Here is a 23,242-nt window from a genome sequence, read left to right on the forward strand (position 1 = left end):
TTGCACCCCGTCTGAGACCCCACAGGGGACCCTGGGGCAACACTTTATAACTCAAATCGTGCGTCCCTAAAAATATGGGATACGTGTTCGCTGATTTTTCCATCTACCCAACCGTATACGAACAAATGACCCGGGGTCAGACTTTATTAGATGCCCTGTATATGACTGAAAGTGATTATTTTTCTCTCTTAATAACTTAATAACTCTTCAACTATCCGACCGATCTCAATAAGATTTTCAAGATACATGAGGTTCGGATCTGGAAACATTTTTGTAATTTCATTTTGACGGTAGATCCTAGGGGAGGGGATGTATAAATAAAACCTAATAACTTTTGAACCACCCAACCAATCTCGATCAAATTTTCAGCGTATATGAGGGTCGAGCCTCGGGTGATTTTTATCGTTTCACGTTGACGAGTCAACGTAGGGGAGTGGGATATATATATATATATATATATATATATATATATATATATATATATATATAGAATATGTGTGTGTAAAAAAAATAATAAAAATGACTTCATCACTTGAACCACCCGACCAATCTCAAGCAATTTTTCAACATACAGGAGTTTAGGGGCAGAGATTACTTTAGACTATTCACTTTGACGATGCAACGAAGGGGAGGGGGAGAGAAATTTAAAACTGATCAAAATTGACCGATATTAGTGTTGAATCCCATAGATTTCCGGGTCGATGCGAGAATCAGTGACACATCTGATGCTGTTTCAATCCAAGTTCAGCCCTGATAGTTGGGCAGGGTAGAGTACAACGTAGGGGAGGGGGATAAACATTTAAAAATGATCGAAAATTACTAATATTAGTGTCAAATCCATAGTTTTAAGAGTAGCTGAGATCAACAGTGACAATTCTGATGCCGTGTGCTGCAGCACAGAAGACGGGGAGGATGATCGAAAATGGCCACTATCAGTTTCGAATTTATAGTTTTCTGGGTCCCTTAGATGAATAATGATGATTTCGATCCCGTTTAAATTCAAATTCAACCTTGCAACTTGGGGGAGGAAGAGATATTTAAAAATGATCGAAAATGACCGATATTAGTGCTGAATCCACATTTTTGAGGGTCGCTGAGATGAACGGTGACACTTCCGATGCTATGGCCTGCAACGTGGGGGAGGGGTATATATATATATATATATATATATATATATATATATATATATATATATATATAGATCGATAGATAGATAGATAAATGGTCAAAAATGACCGATATCAGTGTTGAATCTATAGTTCTTGGGGTCGCCGAGATAAACAGTGACACTAATTCAATTACGAAAAAAAAAAAAAGTTATTTCTGCAGTATTAGAGCACGAATCACATTTAATTTACAACTAAGAGAAAAAAATGGTTACTACATCATAACGTTCCCAAACATTAGCAAAAACTGTGTAAACATGCTTGCTGCAGTAAACAATAAAAAATTAATGGCAATAAAATACATAAGATACAAAGATGTGCATTTAAATTATTTATTTCAACCCAGCGAAGCGGGTAATATATGCTAGTTTCTTATAAATGTTTTTAGTTGTTCGAAATACGTCATATGATGACCATAATTCGACATAGATTACTTTGGATGTGCATTACCACGTCCATCTCACTTGCATTGTTACTGTTGTAGAACCTTCCAAAATTAGGTGCTTTTTAAAGTTGGTGATACTATTGCGTCCTTAATTTGCAACGCTGCATAATAAGTGTAGTATTGTGTATTCGTTGTGCATGTAGTTTTGAAATACGTAATAACCTGATGTAGTGTAGATTTGAAAAAGAAATACAAATTTATGTTGGCAACATAGACAACTGTGTGGTTTCACAGAGTATGCGAAACAATGCCCCCCTGCCGATATTTGTCTGGTACAAAATTTCCGCGCTTTGTGTCCATTAGTTTAGAAGTTACAAGGGTGCGTAAAGGTAAATGGTCCACTCACTCACTCACACTGCATTATATATATAGGGTATTTCGAAAATATGTCACAATATTTTGAGAACAGATTCCTAACATCAAAATAAGAAAATAGTCCATATGAACCTGTGTTCAAAAGTGAATAGTTTAGGATGCTGAAAACGTGAACAAGTGAACTTTAAAAGTTCATAGCTGTACTAGTATGGGAGCTATCTTAATCGGGTCAAGACATCACTGATGAATTGTTATGTGAACTGTCCAAATATCCATGTTTAAGAATGCTCCAGTACTAATTTTTTGAGAGAGGTAACTGAAGGGTGATGAAATACTCCCAAACAGCCTTTCTGAAAATAATTGTGCAAGTACCGGAGATTCTTAAACATGGATGTTTGGATAGTTCACATACTAGTTCCTCAGTGATGTCTTGACCCGACTACGATTGGTCTTATAGTAGTAAAACTATGGGTCTTTAAAGTTTTTAATGTTTTCAGCACTCTATAACTACAAAACTGAACTTCCGACCATGGGTCCATATGAACTTTTTTTTTTTTTTTTATGTGAGGAATTATTCCCAAAATATTGTGACTTGGAGTGCAGAGTCAGAACATTTAGTGCCTATAATAATGAACTAAAGCTTTTACTTACAATGATGAACCAAATATAAAACTTCAAAGAAGTGGGGTAAATTTATCCTTAACGTAATTACTTAAATGACTCTTAATTTCATAATTTGTTCTTGCAGGTTTTACAGAGATCAAAGATTAAAGTGGCACCAGTTTCTAGTGATACATCGGGTCGCAGTAATATGAGCTACACAGCAAAGAGAATATTAAAATGCTTGGAAGAATGTTCGTCTCCCATTATAGACGCCAAAAGAATCCCTGTAGAGAGAGAAGCATCTAAGAGAAGTAAGATGGAGTCCACTACCTCGAAGAGCATTCAGACGAGTACATCTCCTGGACGTATGCAATCCTTACAGAATGTATGCAAGCCTTTGACTATACCAATGTTGCCGGATTTACTTAGAATGCAAAAGAACACCAGGTCAGGAACTGAAACTACCGTTAAAGATGGTACAGCGAAGTATACTTTAAGGTAAGGGAAATCTGGAACTACGAAGCCTATATATAATGACCGAGTTATTAGTTTTTACAAATTCTAAGTATTTAAATATATTCACTAATCTTCTAATTTCAATTTTGTTAGTTTTGTTTTTTACTTTAATAAGGTAAAGTTTATTTAGAAAAGTTCAAGCAAGATTTCGAACTTCTGTTGGATTTATTTATTGTTAGGGTGCTGAACAGACTGTCTGTTGATCTTTCCACATTACAAAAAGCGGATATATAAGTTTTCATTTGTGTAAAGTATCTGTATATATAGTCTTAGGTATACTACATATCTTTCGAACCAAACATGTAGTCCGAAAGCGTAATGATCTCAAACTGATGTTTTCAAACCAAATAATATGTTATTAGGACCTGTGATTCTCTGTTGCACAGACTGGTTATTCTGATTTTGTTTGAAACAACCTTAATTTCATAATTAGGATGATAGAGTTATTTCGAGAGAGAGGGATAATTTGATTAGTTGATCTCGTAAACGGAACATTATGCTAAGATCGAATGATGATAATGGATGGTACTGTTTCTTTTCATGATGTATTCAGCATAGTATACTGTTGCATCAGTTATACGAAATAATATATCAGTTTTGCTAAATTAGGTAGAAATCAATATATATATATATATATATATATAATATGTAGGTATTAAATAAGGACGTGCAACCAAGTTGCATTTTGCAACTATAAAATCCTTTCATATTTGATATTTGCGAATTTTCATGTGAACGAAAGTATTCTAAAATTGGATACACAACAAGGTAACGTCCGTACACACGACTCATACAATACCATGGTTATTTAATACGTTACAACAAAAGTCTTGATTTGTTTCTTCTCAGAGAATAGGTTAGTAGGTTAGTAGAAATGCCGTTAATACACTTGTACACTATGCGACAAAAGAATAGATGTTTCATACAGTTGCTGCTATACTCTTCTATCACCTATGTACCGAACTTCAAAGACCAACACTGCTAGTAAAGGAGTACTAGAGTGAAGTTTGTTATATCTGCCTCTTACAAAACTACGTTACATTAATTTTTAAATTCATAGAAGATTTCCCACTTAAAACTGGAATTTTCAAAACCACTAATGTTTTAAATGAATTTATGTACAAAGTTTCATCTTTCTAAGGTGAGAGGATATTGAATTTTCGTGTAAGTTTTGACCCCTCTCTCGCTTCCTTAGATAAGCATTTTAAGAAGACTAACATGGTAAGGACATAATATAGGCAAAGCGCAAATAAATAAGGTGCCAAAAGTCATCAAAGTCGGTCAAGAGGTCTAGGAGTTGGACAAAGATCATTACATTTATTTATATATGTATGTTCGTTCCTCCTGTACTTTTATTTACCAACCCATCCCCTGAGTTTCATTTTCCCCACAATTCGCTCTCTCTCTCTCTCACACACATATATATTTCAACTTGGTAAAAATATCACGTGTCTTCATTTTAATACCTCCTATAGAAACCTTCCTATCCTTATGTTTTCCTCCTTTTGACTTTTAATCCCGGCAGTTGGATGAAACATTCATCGAAGAGGTTTGCAGTATGAATTTTCCAGAGTTGTATTTAATATTTTCACTATTTTCTTTTTTGTTAGACATACATAGTCGTCTTGAAAGCGAGCCCAAAATGATAGTTATACTATGGCTGTCTAGAAAGTAACGCGTTTTTAAATTAAAAAAAAAAAAAAGTGACAGAATGAACAAACCAAATTATATTATATACATTTGAAAGGTACACTCCCAGGCTATTTTTCGACATAATTGCCATGCAAATTAAGGCATTTATCATATCGTGGCACAAGTTTTTCAATATCGTCGCGTAGATATCTGTCGCCTGCGATTTCAACCACTGGCTTACACCGGCATGCAGTTTGGCGTCAGTATTAAAGCGTTGTGTAGTGAGCCATGTCTTCATCCATTGGAAGAGGTGCTAGTCGCTTGGAACCAAATCCGGTCTGTATGATGGGTGATTGAACACCTCCAATCCAAAACCATTCAAGAGCACTCGGGTACGCTTGGCAGTGTGCACCATTATATTACTTGGCCTTCACTTATTATTCCATGTCCGTACATTTCACACAGTTGGCGATGAATTCCAATTGGCCTTTTTTTTTTTTTTTTTGCCAACAAAAACCTAATTACAGAACGCAACTCATAAGAGGCGGAATTTTCTATTTCAGCGCACGTTGTAACACGTCACAGAAAGCACAGTAAGAGCGTCATAGCCCTCACGCTACCACAGCTGGATAAGTACTGCATCTGGCAAAGTTTTTACACCAAGATGGTGACTCTAGCCCTGCACACTGCCGCGATAGGTCAAAACGTCTGGTAATTTCTGGAAATTTCTCGTATACCAATTAAAACTTGTGCGTATGTGCATATGTTCATTTTTCGCACATTTTTAAGTATGTTGATAAGCCAGATGTATGAATATTGTGTTCAAATATTACGAAGTAAAATTGTTAATATTTCATTCCATCTCACCAGTTTCTATGAAACTCTTAAATACTAAATTTGCTTGCAAGAATACACTTTCATAACTTCCTTTTTGCTAAACCTTCTACTCTGTTTACGACTGTGCATGTTGAAAAGTGAGTCCCTCTTCCATTTTCTCAGTGTCCCTAATCCACGCTCACAGATATTGAAGAATATTTTTGAAAGAAACAAGATAATTAGTTTCTGTTCAAAGACTTTGGGCGTTAACCTCATATGCATTTATATTTTAAGATGTTTTAAAAGCATATTTTAAGATGTCTTAAAATATAAATGCATATGAGGTTAACGCCCAAAATCTTTGACCAGAAACCAATTATCTGGTTTCTTTCAAAAATATTATTCACTATCTGTGAGCGTGGATTAGGCACACTGAGAAAATGGAAGAGGGGCTCACTTTTAAATATGCACAAGTTGAACCTGCAGTCTCTACATAGCGCATCATTCACATATGAGCATGAATCTCCTTGTCATTCCTTACAACTGTACATGTTCCTTTACAGATGAAACACATCTTGATAAAAATCCGCAAGAGGATATTTTTTCGATTATTTTTTCAATATCTCAGTATGCAAGATTTGAGCCTACTTCCGGCAGGAGTTTCTAAGTCATGTATGATCGGTGTTTTCTTTCTTCTTGCATGCAGTATGTAATAAACAAATACATTACACATACAATTAATTATGTCAGTGATATATGGTGTTCATTGGGCAAAACACTCCAAACAATAAAGATTCATCTTAGACTGGAGAAATGGTTATCCTTTATTTTTCATTATCATTTGGCCATGAAATAAACGCCAGAGAGATATACTAACCCCGTATACAAATATATGGTGGTGGAGTGTATAACTCGTAGAATGTGATACTTTTTTTAAAAAAATTCAATACTTCCAGTGTACCCCTAAAAAATGTAATCTAATTTAAAACATTAAACTAGAACTGAACACTCCATACAAAATTTGCAGTCGATCGGTGAAAACGGCATCTTTCTAGAGCTTGTGGTGTCCGAGATATCATTGTCAAAAGAATTCACCAGAAACGTATAAACCTAGCATTTTAATATATAGACAAGCTGAACTTGCACTCTTTACTCAGCGCATCGTTCTGAAATGATCATAAATCTCCTTCCCACTGTGCATGTCTCCTTACACAGTAAAGGATAGGAGACTCAAAGAAAGTGAATTAGATGTGGGAGTGTGATTGTAGCAAATTTGTAGAAGTAACACAATATCAAGTGGAAATAATATTTTCTAATAAATCCATATCCGTCCGAGTACGCCTCATTGCATCTCTTGAGGCCTTTGAAGTTGCCAGGATGCAATAGGTTTTATCAATTCAGATTTAAGCAAAGCGCCTACAATGTCTGTCAACACGGCATACGTAACTTCTCTACTTGTTGCCAAACACCGTAGTTTCGGCCTGCAACAATGTTAATCTTATGGGCTCAAAACGGCCCATAAAATGTTGAATAGAACAATAACAACACGATTTTTGAAAATTTGAATGAGAACTGGACAATCTACACAAAATTTGGAATCAACCAGTGAAAGCGGCACTTGTGGTTTCCGAGATCTCATTGTCGAAAGGATTGACGACAAACATATAAACCTAGCTTTTTAATAAATAGACTAGCTGAACCTGCGCTCTCTACACAGCGCATCATTCGCATATGAGCATAAATATCCTTCTCATTCCTCACAATATATGTACATGTCCCTTTACAGACACAAGTGAAAGACGTCTTGATTTAAAAAAAAAATCGGCAAGGGCTATCATAAAGGGGAGATTTTTTCGGTTATTTTTTCTCAATATCTCGCACCGTTTGCAAGATTTGAGCCTACTTCCGGTTGGAGTTTCTAATTCATGTATACCCAGTGTTTTCTTTCTTCTTGCATGCAGTATGTAATAAGCAAATACATTACATATACAATTAATTATGTCAGTTATATATGGTGTTCATTGGGCAAAACACTCAAAAAATAAAGATTTATCTTAGACTCGAGAAATGGTTATCCTTCCTTTTTCACCATTATTTGGCCATGAAACAAACGCCTGACACATATACAACCCCAATATACAACAATGTGGTGTTGGAATGTATGACGCATAGGATATGATGCTATAGCTTTTTTTTTTTTAATTTCAACACTTCCAGTGTACCCTTAAAAATGTAATAAAGAAATAATGGTCATGCTTTTTAAATATTCAATTAGAACTGGACAATCTACGCAAAATTTGCAATCGATCAGTGAAAACGTCATCTTTCTAGACCCTGTAGTTTCTGAGGTCTCATTGTCGAAAGGATTGGCCACAAACATTAATTTCCAGAAACATATAGTTTAAAAGAACTCCAAAGATGGCAGCACAGTTCATTTGCATTGATTTTGGAGAAGGCTTATAAAAATACAAAGGCTTTGAACCAGGAGCGTCATTTCAGATTTTGCTTGGGGGGAGCAAGACCCATTGATATTAGTAAAATTTCGCGTTTCTCACTGATTTACTACTTGTCTATTGATAAAATCTATATACATCTCAAACTCGGGGGGGGGGGGGCAAATGCCCTTCCCTGCCCCCCTAAATGACACCCCTGCTTTGAACAATAATTTTATATCATAAACTTTGTGAAAAAGATACAGTTAACTAATTTAGACTATTTAAAGTACAAATACTTAAAATGTTTGTCTTTGTTAAACGTGAAATCACACACAACCGTAAAAGAAAGATTTGAAAGCTAAAGTTATAAGTTGGAGCTCAGGCGCTTTTAACTGGTATTGTAGCATTTTAATAGATAGACTGGGGGGCGCGGTGGCTCAGTGGTAGAGCGTTCACCTCTGGTGCTTGGGGTCCCGGGTTCGATCCCAGCCCCCGCCAAGTGAACTTTGTGGTGGACAAACACCGTGCTCGTGGGTTTTCTCGGGGTTCTCCCGTTTCCTCCCACTTTCTTCATTCCACCATTTTCACTCATCTCTCATTATCACCGTCTCCTTTAGCCTAACCGGCATAACCGTGGGACGTAAAACTCAAAGATTTCATTTTTTAATAGATAGACTAGCTGAACCTGCACTCTCTACACAGCGCATCATTCACATACGAACATGAATCTCTTTGCTATTCCTCACACCTGTACATGTCCCTTTACAGACACAAGTGAAAGACGTCTTGATAAAAATCGGCAAGAGATACCGTAAAGAGGAGATTTTTTTCGATTACTTTTTCAATATCTCGCACCGTTTGCAAGATTTGAGTCTACTTCCGGTTGGAGTTTCTAATTCATGTATGACCAGTGTTGTCTTTCTTCTGCATGCAGTATGTAATAAGCAAATATATTATACACACAATTAATTATAATGTCAGTGATATATGGTGTTCATTGGGCAAAACAGTCCAAACAATAAAGATTCATCTTAGACTGGAAAAATCGTTATCTTTCGTTTTTCATTATCATTTGGAGATCAAACAAACGCATGAGAGGTATTACTCCTGTATGTAATTATGTGGTGCTTGAATAACTCGTAGGATACGATGTTTTACTTTTCTAAAATTGCAACACTTCCAGTGTACCCTTAAAAATGTAATAAAGAAATAATGGCCGTTTATTTTTTAATCAATTAGAACTGGACAATCTACACAAAATTTAGAATCGACCAGTGAAAACGGCCATTATTTATAGCACTTGTGGTTTTCGAGATCTCATTGTCGAAATGATTGGAGACAAACATATAAACCTAGCACTTTAATATATAGACTAGCCTTTGGCTAGGTGGGGGCTCCGCTCCCAGAACCCCTCGTTTGCTGGGCCTACGGCCTCGCATCTCTTAGGTATCAGCCTTTGCATCAAGAGTGAATTTTGTGCATTTGCTCTTTAATCACATTTCCTGAATTTAGCACAGCTGGGGCCTTCGCCCCCTGACCCTCAAGTTTATTCGGCCTACGGCCTCGCACCTCTTAAATCCACAGTTCTACCAAATGTCAAGTTTTTCCTATTTCAACTACCTAAAAGATAAGATTTTGTATCCCAAGAAAACGCCCTTTTAAATAACATGGGAATTTTCTCATCCCCCTTTTAGACTCCTTAGAAACTAAAAACATTCACTTTTGGCAATTTTCCTGTCGGTTAGACCCGGAAGGCTACAATCATGCCAAATTTCAACTTTCCACGTCAACCGGAAGTACCCCTTTAATTTGTCAGCTTATGTAGTTTTATATATAGTTAAGATAAGATATTTCAAAAGGCTTGCTTTAGGGAAAAAAAGTCAACATTACATTTATTGATCTTACTATATCTGTAATTGTTCTTTAAACATATTATGTTTTCGAATGTAAACTGATACTTTTTCTTTCCCTCTTGTAGGACTGATGATTGGCAAGGAAGCAAGTATACAAGTAAAATTAAGTCAAACATGTCCGTAGAGGAAGGTGGAAGTGAGCAAATAAATTTACCTAGTGTCTCATTGCCAATTACAACCTTACCGAAGTTTGACTTCAAGATTCCAGTTACCACGGACCGAACATACACAGTTCCTGTGACGAGTTTTCGGTTTTCTGCACCCATATCAGTTCGTAATATTAATCGTCCATCGCAATCCTCGAACAGCTACGCTTTCGCTAAACCATACACAACAACTCAAAGCTCGAGTGAAGCAGAAGAGCAAATGAAACAGGCAATAAATAGTTATTTTTCGTCTCTACCGCTGCAAAGTGAAAAGGAAGACGTAGGCACAACGGACATTAGTAGGATCCGTGGTACGTTAAAAAGACCTCCAATCAAGGGTAGCATGGGTAGTTCGAGTGTCGAGTTTAGTGAGCAGAGCTCAGGGAAATTGAATGAAAATGTTAAAAACGAAAAGATAAACACTGCTGTAAGTAGTGCAAGTCACGAAGCCTTGGTTAGCCAAAATAGTATTCGTCCAAGTAAACCAGAGATCTCATCTACTTTAACAGATAAACAATGTAGTGAAGGTGTGGCTGCGAATAAGAGCAACGCATCACCCAGTGTATTGTGTGAATCAACTGGTGTGGCCAAAGGTGAAAATCAACAGTCTTCATGCTCCGATAATTTTGGAGCTAAATTTAAGTTATCGTCTGGAATTTGGGAATGTAATACTTGCTTGGTGAGAAATAAGGACAGTGATTCATTGTGTGTAGCTTGCAAAGCGGAGAAACCAAACAAAAACCTTCCGGAAAGTAAATCTGTGAACAGTACAGAGGTGAATGTGGGTTTTGGGTTTAAGTTTAAACCTGTGAAAGATACATGGGAATGCTCTGTGTGTTGGGTGAGAAATCCAGTATCAACAAATAAATGTCTGGCTTGCCAAACGGAGAACACGAAAATAATCGTAGCTGAAAAGTGTGAGAAAGAAAGTAACTCAAAAAGTTCGAAAGATATGTGGATGTGCCAGGTTTGTTTAGTTAGAAATAGTGCAAATCTCACCAAATGTTCTACATGTGAATCTCCAAAGTGTGGGGTTGAGCAGCAAGGATTTCGCTTTGAAATCAAGGAATCTGTTGTAAGTAATGCAGGTACATCGACGCCTGGTTTTAAATGGGATTTTAATGGTGGTAAGGTCAGCGATGTTCAAGATTCAAATAGAAAATCTGATTTTAATTCAGGAGAAACAAAGAAAACTGAACCTGTCAAGTTTAAATTTGGTTTTCATACCAGTGAAGCTGTTACGTGTTCAACAAACTCGATGACAAAAACAACATCAAGTGATGATAAATCAGGAAATGAGTCTGAGTTGAGTAGTAGCAAGAACAAGAAATTTACAGCAGGAACTAGCGAGAATGTTTCTGCTGCACCACACAACAGCATTGATTCACTCGAGGTAGAAAAACATGACAGTGCCAGTATATCTCAACCTACAAATAAAGAAGGTTTTAGATACTCCGTTGGAGATAGTAAATCAACTGAAGTTGACGGAAGTAAAAGGTCACCAGAGACTCTAGCACCAAAGAGAACTGTGCTTTCAGCGGAAACTGTGGATTCCAGAGGAAATCCTAGCTGTTCTGTAACGTCATCAAATTCCACTTTCACTGTACCTTCGTTGTCATTTACGAGTGGCTCTGCTCCAGTCACAAGCAGTGTTACGTTCACAAACAACGGTTCCAGCAATGTATCCACCGTCAAGGCGACCTCTGCATCTAATATAGCAGCTCCCTCAGATGTATTCGGGAGTGGATCCTCAAATGGAAGATCAGTAAATGTGCTTGACTCATCCTCGGGAAAACCACCATTAAAGAAAAGCACATCAGGCTTAAGTTTTACTATTAATAGACCAGTTACTCCTTCGTCTAGCGCGACTAATTCCAACAGCATTACACAAAATAGACTAGGAAGTTCCTCTGATGTAACGTTCGGTTCACGGACAGTTCCTACAGCTACTGAAAACGTCCCAAAGAGGACAGTTACAATAACTTCTCTGCCAGAGCAGTCAGTTGCTTCAGCCTTTCCAACTGCTACAACCACGCCGACTACTTTTATTTTCGGCACAACTACTACAGCCTCATCATACATTAGCGCACAACCGACAACTTCAGTACCTACTTTCAGCGCGGGAAATAACACTACCAATTCTCTACCCACGTTTGCTTCTAAACCTGCATCATCTGTCAGCTTCGGAGCGCCAACTCGTGTACCTGTATTCGATTCTGGAACTCAGGCAACTGCTTCTACAACGAATCCCGTTTCAGAATCTGCCAATTTACTAGTTACTAGTACTGCAAGTGGTAAGAGAGAGGTCTTCACTTTCGGTTCATCGTCTGCTAGTACAGGGAAAGGAGGTCATGTGTCTACTTCTATTCTTCCTTCTACGACAAATCAAAATGTCTTCGCAACAGCAGGCAATTTTACGTTTAGTACAGCTCAAACAACACATTTTGGTGCGAGATCTAAGGCGGAGCCTGCCTTTGGCTCTTCACATGGAAGCTCGTCTAGTAGTGATTCAGTGCTGTCCAGACCTTCAGTGTTTGGGGGTAATGCATCAACCAGTGCACCACAGGGACCAGTCCAACCCTCTATATTTGGAGCTGCATCCTCGAACGCTTTTGGAACAAACAATAATACATCTTTCCAGCTACCAACGTTTAACTTGAGCAAAAATACGGTAAGTGGTTGTATTATCCGCTACTTTGATAGGTGTAATGAACCATTTAAAATAATTAAACTTATAATTGAATATGTTGAGAGTGCCAATTACTTTTTTTCAGGATTGAAAAATAACTAAATATTTTTCGGGGCCTGTGGCTAGCTTCTGTAGCCTTGCTCATGGAGGTGAGATAATATGTTGGAAAGGTCATGTTCTGTGCAAGTGAATCTTCCATCCACAATTAACCACACACCACACTACTCAAGACTGGCTGTAGAATTTACGATAATGAGAATGTGTACTTCGACATTTTATTGTATCTGAGTGCCCCAGTGGGCTCCCGAGATGGAAGATTTCTCCTTACTTTTCAGGAACTGGATTACTAACAAATATATGGGACTTCAATAATAATCTCTTCTGTCTCTTACGGGCGTCGGGAATATGGCAACCCCATAACCCAGTTCTTCGAAACTGCAATAGCCACTGTCCAGAAAGTTTCTCAATTGAGACTTTCACAGGTTTCGAACTTACTTACTTTACTGTTATTTCTGGGTTTATTTTATATGTATCTTCGTCTGTTTTGAGCTTATCGAAAACTAAAACTGCGAACTTTCCCGCTTGCCTTGCTTCATACATTTTATGCATTAGTACTCGTTTGATATTACACACTCGGTTTGAGAATTGTTCACTTACTATAATATTTGTCCCCTTCAAATTTGTTTTCGCGCTCAAGGCTTCTGTTTCCTTCTTAAAATGTTGAAATTTTACCACTACATCCTTGTTCTTTCTACTAGGAATAGCGTGTGCTCTTGCTATACCCTGCTCCTGTATTTCGACTCCCATATTATTTCGTGTTACCTCTATCACAGCCTATTTACACACCTCCCAACTGCTCGCGGTGGCTCAGTGGTAGAGCGTTCACCTCTGGTGCTAGGGGTCTCGGGTTCAAACCCTGCTCCCGCCAAGTGAACTTTGTGGTGGACAAACACCGTGTGCGTGGGTTTTCTCGGGGTTCTCCCGTTTCCTCCCACTTTCTTCATTCCACCATTTCATTCCTTACTCATCATCACCGTCTCCTTTAGCCTAACCGGCATAACCGTGGGACGTAAAACTCAAAGATTTCATTTCATTTTCATTTCACCTCCCAACTGCTCTTACCTGCACTATTACACCTTGTTTTTACATTGTGAAACACTAACAAGGGATCTTTTTCTGGTGTTACACGAAATGTGGAACGAGATTATGGTCAATCGATTTGTGTTAGTGAACAGGAAAATCCATAGGCGGGAAAAACCCTCGATTGCAACCGTTCCGTACTTATGTGGGGAAGTAGGGGCACTGACAACACAAACACGTTGTGGATAATGAGACGAAATATGGACCGAGTTCGATGGAAATATGCATAGAAGCGCAGTGAAATATATGCGCTTCTACAATGCGACATTACATTCGACAATACTCTGACAAGTAAGGGCAGAGGAGGAGGGCGGGTAGCCTGGAGTATAGCGTAGGGGAAAAGTTCCATAAACGGTATGAACACATATTCGAGCCGGACTTGAGGTGAATAGCATAGTAATATATCATAGATATGGTTTAGTACATGGGTAGAGAATAGAAAGGCAACGGGGCAATGGCCCCCACCTTTCTGAACTGATCTTTCAGTGTACAGTGGTGTATTGGACTTTCCCTGCCTTGCGTCCCCCCACTGTCAGCATTCAAATGCGGTCCGTCGTCCCTGTCACTCTACAGGGCTCATAGCGAGTCACCTTTTTAACTAAAAGTTACTTTTTTCAAGTTGGTCACTAAAAGTTACTTTTTTACAAATTTGTCACTAAAAGTTACTTTTTTTTGAGAGGTAAAGTGACTTTTTCGTGTGATTTATGTTTTGCGTTGGCAGTTTTCTAAGAAAAATATTATAAAAATAAAAGGAAAAAGGCAGAAACTTGTTACTCATTATTCTTCTGAAAGCTTTAATACTTGCTGCTACATTTGAAACAGTCAGCTTTATTCTCACTTCAGCTTTTATTCTTTCTAAAGCACAGTGGATGGTTGGTGGATGCTTAAGCTCTGAAGATGGGGTTGAGAACCCTTCTGTGTCTATTCTTTCTTCTGTCATAATCGACTTTTAGTTTTCTCTCGTAATAGTTAACGCTCCGTTCAATGTTTTGTGTGTGTGTGTGTGTGTGGGGTGGGGGGGGGGGTTCATCATGTTCGTCTTGTGTTATGCTTCTTGTATGTTCTTAAGAGTAGGTGATGAATTTGAATATTTCATGGCCTTGAGAACTCTCAATGCTAAGTTAAATATAATGTCTGGAGTGAAGAAATTCGGAAATAGGCCAGAACTGGTTCCACTTACTCAGAAGCTTCTTACATCTGCTTACCGTAACTACAAAGCATACTTAGAAAACTTAAGAAAGGAAGAAGCTCAAAAAAAAAGTAAAGAAGAAAGGATGAAACAAAACAACAAACAGAGAGAGGTAATGGATAAATTGACAGAGGAAAAAAGGGGCATGATGAGATTTTGGTAATTTTTTCGTATGCTTTTGGTCACTTTTCAACTATTTACAAGAGACCAGACCACTATGAGCCCCGACTGTAGCATCAAATCGCCAGCACTAATCAATTAGGTCATATAAATAGAATAAATCACAAACGATAATCAGCCTAGAGACTTGAGCTCCTCCGTGGCTAAGCGGTTAGCGTACGCGCCTTTGGCGTGGGAGATCCGGGTTCGATTCCCGGCGGGAGCTCATGTGGTTCGGATTCCACGTTAAACAGAAGGTCCACGTCTCATATAGCCTCGCTGCTGAAAGGGACGTTAAACCCAAAATCAACTCAACTCAGCCTAGAGACCATACTTCCTTATCATACGTTATCACAGCTATGTACACTCATGTCCAAAATGATTGTCGCATATTTATAACTGTTTTCTTGTAAGAATATAATTTGATAATGATTTTCCAGGGTACCTTTAATACTGATACTATGTGTATAATCGGAAAATGTATATTTGTGGTAAATTTCATAGCAAAAGAATTATAAATACGAAAATTATAATGAGTAAAATAAAATGTTGCTAAATAGACAATTAAATTTTATTTTCGTTTTATTGTTCTTATTTACTTCTCTTTTGACATGAAATTTGCCACATACATGTCTTTGCCGATTATACACATACTAACATTATAAGAAATACCGGACGAATTCATTATCAAATTATATTCCTAGAACAACATATTTATAGACATGAGACAATAATTTTGGACATGAGTGTACATGTGCACAGTTATGTTATTTACCTGCAGTATATTGTGCTTCTTTGGTACTTTACAGTGCATTCAACATGGGCTTATATTCTTGTCTTACTTTTGTCATAATCATCATCATCATCAACAACCATTGTCAGTCCACTGCTGGATGAAGGTCTCTCAAATACTTCTCCACAACCATCTATCATGGGCAGTCCATTATGTTGTGCTACATTTCTTTGTACCCTATATATTTTTAGTCATACTTCTCGATCAGTCTTGTTCATATTCAACGTATATGTCCAACCAGGCAAGTAGCAAATCAGAACTTTAGGGGGGGAGGGAGGATCCTAGCAGTGTTGAGAGGATGCACAGACAGTATGACGTGCGACAAACATGAAAATGAATGCCTACATAATACAACAATTTATACACATCGGACGTGCGAGAGGTGGTGGTCTGAACCCTACCAACAATCCCCTCCATAGCTCTCTTTCTTCCATTTCTGTTTCACAGTGTCGTCTGCAGGCTGTCTGTAGTTTGTGACTGATACTTGACCATGTATTATTACTGTACCATTCCCCTGATGTTTTGCTTCTCAGTTTTCCTCAATTATATGACAATTTTTACTTGTGCTTACCCACCCCCTCCTCTGTCGTTACGTGCTACGCCTCTGCCCTCACTTGTCAGAGTATTGCCGAATGTAATGTCACATTGTAATATATGTTTAACTGTGCTTCTATGCATATTTTCATCGAACTCTGTCCATATTTCGTCTCATTATTCACAACGTGTTTGTGTTGTCAGTGCCCCTACTCCCCCCCATAAGTACAGAACGGTTGCGATCCAGGGGTTTTTCCGCCTATGTATTTTCTTGTTCACTAATACAGATCGATTGACCATAGTCTCGTTCCACATTTCGTGTGACACCAGAAAAAAGTCCCTCGTAAGTGTGACTGTTTGCTCTTGTTTTGCAGATAGTTCTGTTTGTCTTCGATTTCGTTCAATCTTCTTCCTAAGTTCTCATTTGTCTCTGATAGAAACTTACTTCCATCTCTGACTCTTTGATTTGAGATGTTAACTGCTGCGTTGATGCTTCTGTTCTGGCTATTTTGTTGTCTATATTCGTGATTCATATCAGTGCCAGTTCCATCTTGTTGAGTTTCAGTAATATGTCTTCTGACTTCTTTCCCAGTTGTCCCTCAGGGGAGGGCCGGGATTTTTCTCCATTCCCTATCCATAATAGCACTAAATCAATACCTAGCGATGGTTATTTTTTTTCACTTGTTGAGGTTTTCAATTTCAGGCAAACAAAACAACCAATGCTTACCTTCCATTATGTTAGAGTATCGCCCATCGTGGCCAGGCCCATATTTATATATTGTGCGCCCCCTGTGCTCTGAATAATTTGCTCCCTCATCCCCACCCCGAAAACGACCAATATTAGAGTTGAATTCATAGTTTTTGCGGTCGCTGAGATGAATAGTGACAGTTTTAATCAAATTTAACTTCAAGGTCATGTTCCACTCCCCAGGGAGGGGACGAGATTCTAAAAATAATCGAAAACTACATACATTAGTGTTGAATTCATAGTTTCCGAGGTCGCTGAGTTTAATGGTATCAGTTTTCATTATCAAGTCCATCGTCATCCTTTTTTGTGGGGGTGGGAGAGGATGACTTTTTAAAAATAATCAGATAAGCTAGCTAATTAGTAACTACTGTAATTCGAGCGAATTAAACACATTAACTTATTTTCTCGGGCGTGCGCGGGACTCTGCTAGTTTTAAATAGTGCTTTATTGTGAATCTTTAAAAGAAATTCTGAGGGCCGTTGTAGCTCAGTGGTAGAGCGTTGCATGGGATCCTTGGTTCGATCACAGCTCGCGACAAGTGAGCTTTGTGGTAGACAGATACCATGTGCGTCGGTTTTGTCAGGGTTCTCCCGCTTTCCTCATTCCACTGTTTCATTCATCCTCACTGTCTCCTTTAGCCTCGGCGGCATAACCAACGTGGGACGTAAAACTTAAAGATTTCATTTGATTCATTTGATTTCATTTCACTTATCTAAATACGGGCCTGATCGTGGTAACAGTTAATGTCAGAGCGTTCTAAAACACGTCTGTTCGCTTTGCTGTCCTAAGCAAAACACACTCCGAAGAATTTAAACACCTAAGTGTCATTTAGTCCGTTATGTTGTGTCTCCAAGGAACTTACCTTACTGCTACTCGCTCTTGTGTTTCCAGCTGTAGTGTTTACCGCCATGACAAGAACGGCGATGGTCGTGCTGCTGACGGAGTAGCAGTTGGAACACAGGACTAATATCATTCCACTTCTACTCAGGTGAACAGCAGTTTCTAGGTTCTAGCTGTTGGATAGCGATTACTTTCTGCAGCATCTACATCACATTGCCTGAAGCTTTTTCATCGACTGATCTAGATGACATATATCACCAACTCCCACATCTAGTTATTCTGATGGGAGACTTCAACTTTTATCATGAACTGTGGGGTTCCCCGCGCACCGAGTTCAAGAATTTGTAACTTCTCTCGACCTTATCTAATTAATTGATGGCAGTCCAACACTTTTTACCACTGTCACAGAAAAATATTCGCATCTGGATCTTTGTATTTGCAGCGGTTAATCTTCAGTGGCGTGTCTACATGTTTTATGTGGCAGTGATCACTTTCCGACCACACTCACTGGACTACCTGCTTTACAATTTACTCATTTGCCTCATTACAAACTGATAGTCTTGACTTCATATCAGATCCCCAGTTTTCTGTTGAACACGTTGAGGCTTTACACCCAAGTGTGGTAGCTGCTGCTAATCCCTCAATTCCATTGTTAGATGGGGCGCCTCAAAAACGTACTGTTTTTTTAGTAATCGAAAGAAATAAAGCTATTCTTGTACGATTCCGAGCACTTCGTCGCTTTAATGGTTCTTTTATTGCTGACAATTTGGTACAGTTTCGTCGCCTCCGTGCCAGAGCACGGTACTTGCTTAAATAAGGGAAACGTAGGACGTAGCTGGCGCGAGTATGTCTCCAGTTTAACTGCAGATAGTTCAATGAGTGCGGTTTGGTCCAAAGTTGCTCATCTTCAGGGCTATTTCACGTTTCTGCACTTCTTGTGCAAGACGAATTGATTACTGACCAGAAGCGGATTGCTAACGAATTGGACGAGCATTTTGTTGCAGTTTCTAGTCGGTTTATTTTTCACCTGACTTTCTACAAGGTAAAGCACGAGCAGAATATAGATCCTTACATTTTACGTTACCAAATAATGAAGATTACAACTTGGCTTTTACTGCTGCTGAACTTAACACTGCTCTCACTAGCACTGAAAATACTGCACCTAGAGAAGACTCCATACATTATGCTGTGCGTCGCAATCTTACTGCCATTGGCAAAGAACATCATCTGTACCTCTGTAATTACGTATGTCTGGATTGAAGAATCCTTTCCTGCTGCTTGGTGTGAGGCTTATATTTTTCTTATGTTAAAAGCTGAGAATTCGGCTACGTCCAGCTCGAGTTATAGGCCAATTGCCTTAACCAGTTAACTTACAAAAGTTATTGGGGAAAATGATCAATATACTCTTAGTGTGGTATTTGAAAACTCCATGCTTTCCGATCTCCAATGTGGTTTCCGGTACTTCTGTTCCAATACCGATCATCTTGAGAATGCAATCAGGATGCTTTACGTCATCGCTAGCATCTGATCTCCATTATGTTTGATGTTTTGAACGCTTGTGATACCACTTGGCGTTAAGAAGTTTTACGTTAGCTCCTTCTTTGCGGAATGCAAAGCCATATGAGCCTCGTTCTACACTTGTTTCTTGGAGATCGATACTTTCGAGTCATATTAGGATCCACGCTCCCCGACCATTTTTTGCAAGGAAACAGCATTCCATAAGGCAGTGTCTTTAAGTGTGACTCGTTACTGTGGTGGTAAATATGACACAAGTACTCGCTGCGGTTCGTGGAATGTTATATGTGGACAACCTGGCAGTTTATTGCCGCTCTTGTGATCTTCATGTTGCTCTTAGACAATTACAAATTATTCTGAACAGTATTTCACGTTGGTCAGCGACCACTCGGTTTACTTTATCCATCGACAAGACTAACTGTGTCTTCTTCGCTTACACATATCATCCAGATCTTTATCTAAGCCATACGCGCTTGTATTCGTTTACAACATCCGATTTCTGGGCCTTCAGTTTGATACCAGGCTGTCTTGGATAGTGATAGTCCATCTAGGAGAGCTAAAATATCGCTCTTCTTGGAATGCTGATCGCGTTGTTGTTCTACTCCGTTCAAAGTTTATGGATGAATTATTTATGGATCAGCCAGATTTACCCCTTTACGTGAACTGGACACTGTCCATCATCTTGGTATACGTTTTGCGACTGGTGCACTTCGTACCAATCCTATTCCCAGCTTATATGTTGAAACATACGAGTTATCTTTGACTCAATTCCGCCATCGACTGATGCTCTGTTTTGTACATCTAAAAATCAATGCCTCATCACCCTTCATCTTTTGCACTGGAAACAAGATCGCTACCAACGTTAGTAAGGACGACCCGACACTACCAGGCCATCGAAATCTTTCTCTCCCCCCTTTGCCAGTTGAGATTTCTATCTACACTTCCATGAACAGGGCCCATTTAAGAGCAGTAAGAGCCGGGGGCTGAAGTCGGATAGGGGGCCCTTTGTGAGTAGTCATGTGGAAAACTCGAAGATCATTTAACAGGCACACAAACATGTATAACACTTAACTCTAGCACCTAGATATTCTGTAGTTTGTATATTATGTCGCATTTAAAAATACAAATAATAGAAGGGAAAGCCGCATATTGTAATAATAATAATAATAATAATAATAATAATAATAATAATACTATAAACTTACCCTAGTTTCCATGAGTAGGAGACAGTTCACATTATTGTTTCTATTGAGAATAACTCATCTTCCTTGATTTGTTCATTTTAATTACATACCCATTAAAAGTAACTCTAATATAGTTGCTGGCATTTCACTTCCATTTCCATCAATAAATGTCTTTTCGAGAAAAAAATATCTGGAACCACTAATTAATTACATGTTAAACCACATGTACTAAATTAGATAGGAACACTTGCATTCAGTTCAGGAAGAAGTATGATAAAATAAGCCTAGTTTCATACATTGAATTGCGTCGTCTTGCTTTCGGTGCAGTAAAGTTTGAAATTGTTTCAGGAAAGTCCAGTTCCCTAGTTATGTCATGTTCTGACGATAGAATGGTAAGACCATTGAATTTATCTTCCTTTAACGAAGTTCGTAGTGGGCTTTCGGTGAGTGACAATTTTGAGAATACTCTTTCAGCCTCACAACTAGAAACAGGGAGTGTTAGATACAGACGAAGAGCAATAAACATATTTGGAAAAAGTGATTGCAAATCATTGTTATACATATGTCTATATATACTGTATGCAGTCTTGTCTTGTGCTTCAAGCTGCGTTTTCATTATATAGCTAGAAAAAGGAGTGATTTCATCTTTATATTTTCATTTTCGACTCCCTCCTTGTAAATTGCAATGAATTGTTGGACATCATCTTCATGAAGTATTTCCATGCCTAATTTTGGAATAAAGTCGATAATAACGGTAAAACTTGGAATTTTTTCCTTCGCATTAAATAAATGTCGTCATTGCCGGCAGGGAACCTTTTGGTTCTGCTTCTTTCAGGTGCATCATTGCCATTTGTTACAATTTCTGTATATATCTGTAACGCTTTTTCTTCAACTTTATCAAATTTGCCTCTTAGTAAGGATACGGAAGTTTCCAGAATTTTCATCAAATTAACTGCTGTTACAACATCCAAGTCAGGCTCTTACAAGTAGTTATTGGTTTCATTAAATCTTGTTAATATTCTGTGCCACAAAACAACCATGAAATGCAGTTCATATTTCATCATCTTTCTGTGAATAGTATTAGCATCTCGTTGAGTATCGGTGTGTTCTTCTTTATTTCTGCTTTTCCTTAAGGATTTTCATTGTTACAAAAATTTAAAACTAGATCCTTACATGGTTTAGCGTGGCTTGACCATCTTGTATCACTGAGTGATTTTAAGACAAATAATCGATTGTTTCCATTAGGTTTAAGTCCCGAACACAGCAAATTCAACCTATGTGTAGAACTTGAGAAAAATGTATAGTTTTTGTAGAAACTAAAAAAAAAAAAAATCACAGCGTGCACGAAACATTGTACTGCACGTACACCAACTGAATTTAAAGAAAGAATGGCACATGGAGAACAGAAGGCAACTGTTTTTTTTTCTTTCTTTCTTTAATGTGTGCTTGCAAACCATTGTATCGCGCAGACATATTTGCAGCATTGTCGTAGCTCTGGCCTCGGTAGTGAGTTATATCTAAGCCTTGTTGTTCAGGAAATAAGAAGATAATTCCTTATAAACATTTCCCAGTATGGCGTTTTATGAGAATGAACGATCGAAAAACGCTCGTACACCTTTCCTTCGAAACACTAACGAACAATTACAAGAAGTTGATCAAATGCGCACTGTCCGCTGTCGAATCCAAAATTAGTGCATAGTACTGTGACTTCTTAATTTCTGTCACAACTTTTCTTTAATACTTCTGAACCCGTGACGTGAATAAGCTCATTATATATCGTCTGTGATAAGCAAGATACGTTTTCCTTTCCCTGATTTCCATATCTTGTTAAGTGTTCTTTCAATAATGGATCAAACTGCGCTATGAATTCATACAACCAAGAAAATTTCCATTATTTGGCTCCCCTACTAAATGAGTTTCTCCTTTGAATGGTAATCCGCTTTGCACTAAAAATTTTATAACAGCAACCATGCAATCATTCCTGTCTTTTCTATCTATTTTACGTTTTATGTCTCCGTCATGCACTGAACTATTAGTATTTAGAGAAACAGTAGGTCCGCATTCACTGCAACTATAACCAGAAGTGGTGTTGGACTTAGGCTCTTGATCTAGTAAAGCTTCATCACTAGTAACTCCCGAATTGGTTTTTGTAAAATAGTGTGTGTTTAGCACTTTTACTAAACTCTAGCCGCAACTTTTCACTTCTTTCGGTTTTCTTTTTGCAGCGTCATTTCACTTCTTGTTGGGTTCCATATTTTCAATCCCCTAGAAATTAACACACTAGCAACAAATGTACGTTAGTTGACATCAACACACCTTTCGCAATAAGTATCAAAACAGCAGCAGGTTCTCAGTTGTAAGACATCAAAAAATAAATTAAAGAAAATAACAATAAAGTGGAGGAGGCGACATTGTTCAAAAGCTCTGGACACCTGTAAATGCATAAATATGTCGTTGATCTGCA

The 23,242-nt window shown here is 38.1% G+C and overlaps 1 protein-coding gene across 3 annotated transcripts in view; it reads left to right on the forward strand.

Annotated features, from left to right (window-relative positions):
• Nup153 (nucleoporin 153) overlaps nt 1–23,242 on the forward strand; it is a 121,999-nt gene that overhangs the window by 85,438 nt on the left and 13,319 nt on the right. For all 3 annotated transcript variants that reach the window (XM_081743451.1, XM_081743452.1, XM_081743453.1), the window contains 2 exons: nt 2,675–3,027; nt 9,907–12,658. In XM_081743451.1, coding sequence (XP_081599577.1) covers nt 2,675–3,027; nt 9,907–12,658 — 3,105 coding nt within the window. The remainder of the gene's footprint in view (nt 1–2,674; nt 3,028–9,906; nt 12,659–23,242) is intronic.

Source organism: Thermobia domestica, chromosome 17 (assembly GCF_964235325.1).
Source record: "Thermobia domestica chromosome 17, izTheDome1.hap1.1, whole genome shotgun sequence".
In the NCBI taxonomy this organism is placed as follows: domain Eukaryota; kingdom Metazoa; phylum Arthropoda; class Insecta; order Zygentoma; family Lepismatidae; genus Thermobia; species Thermobia domestica.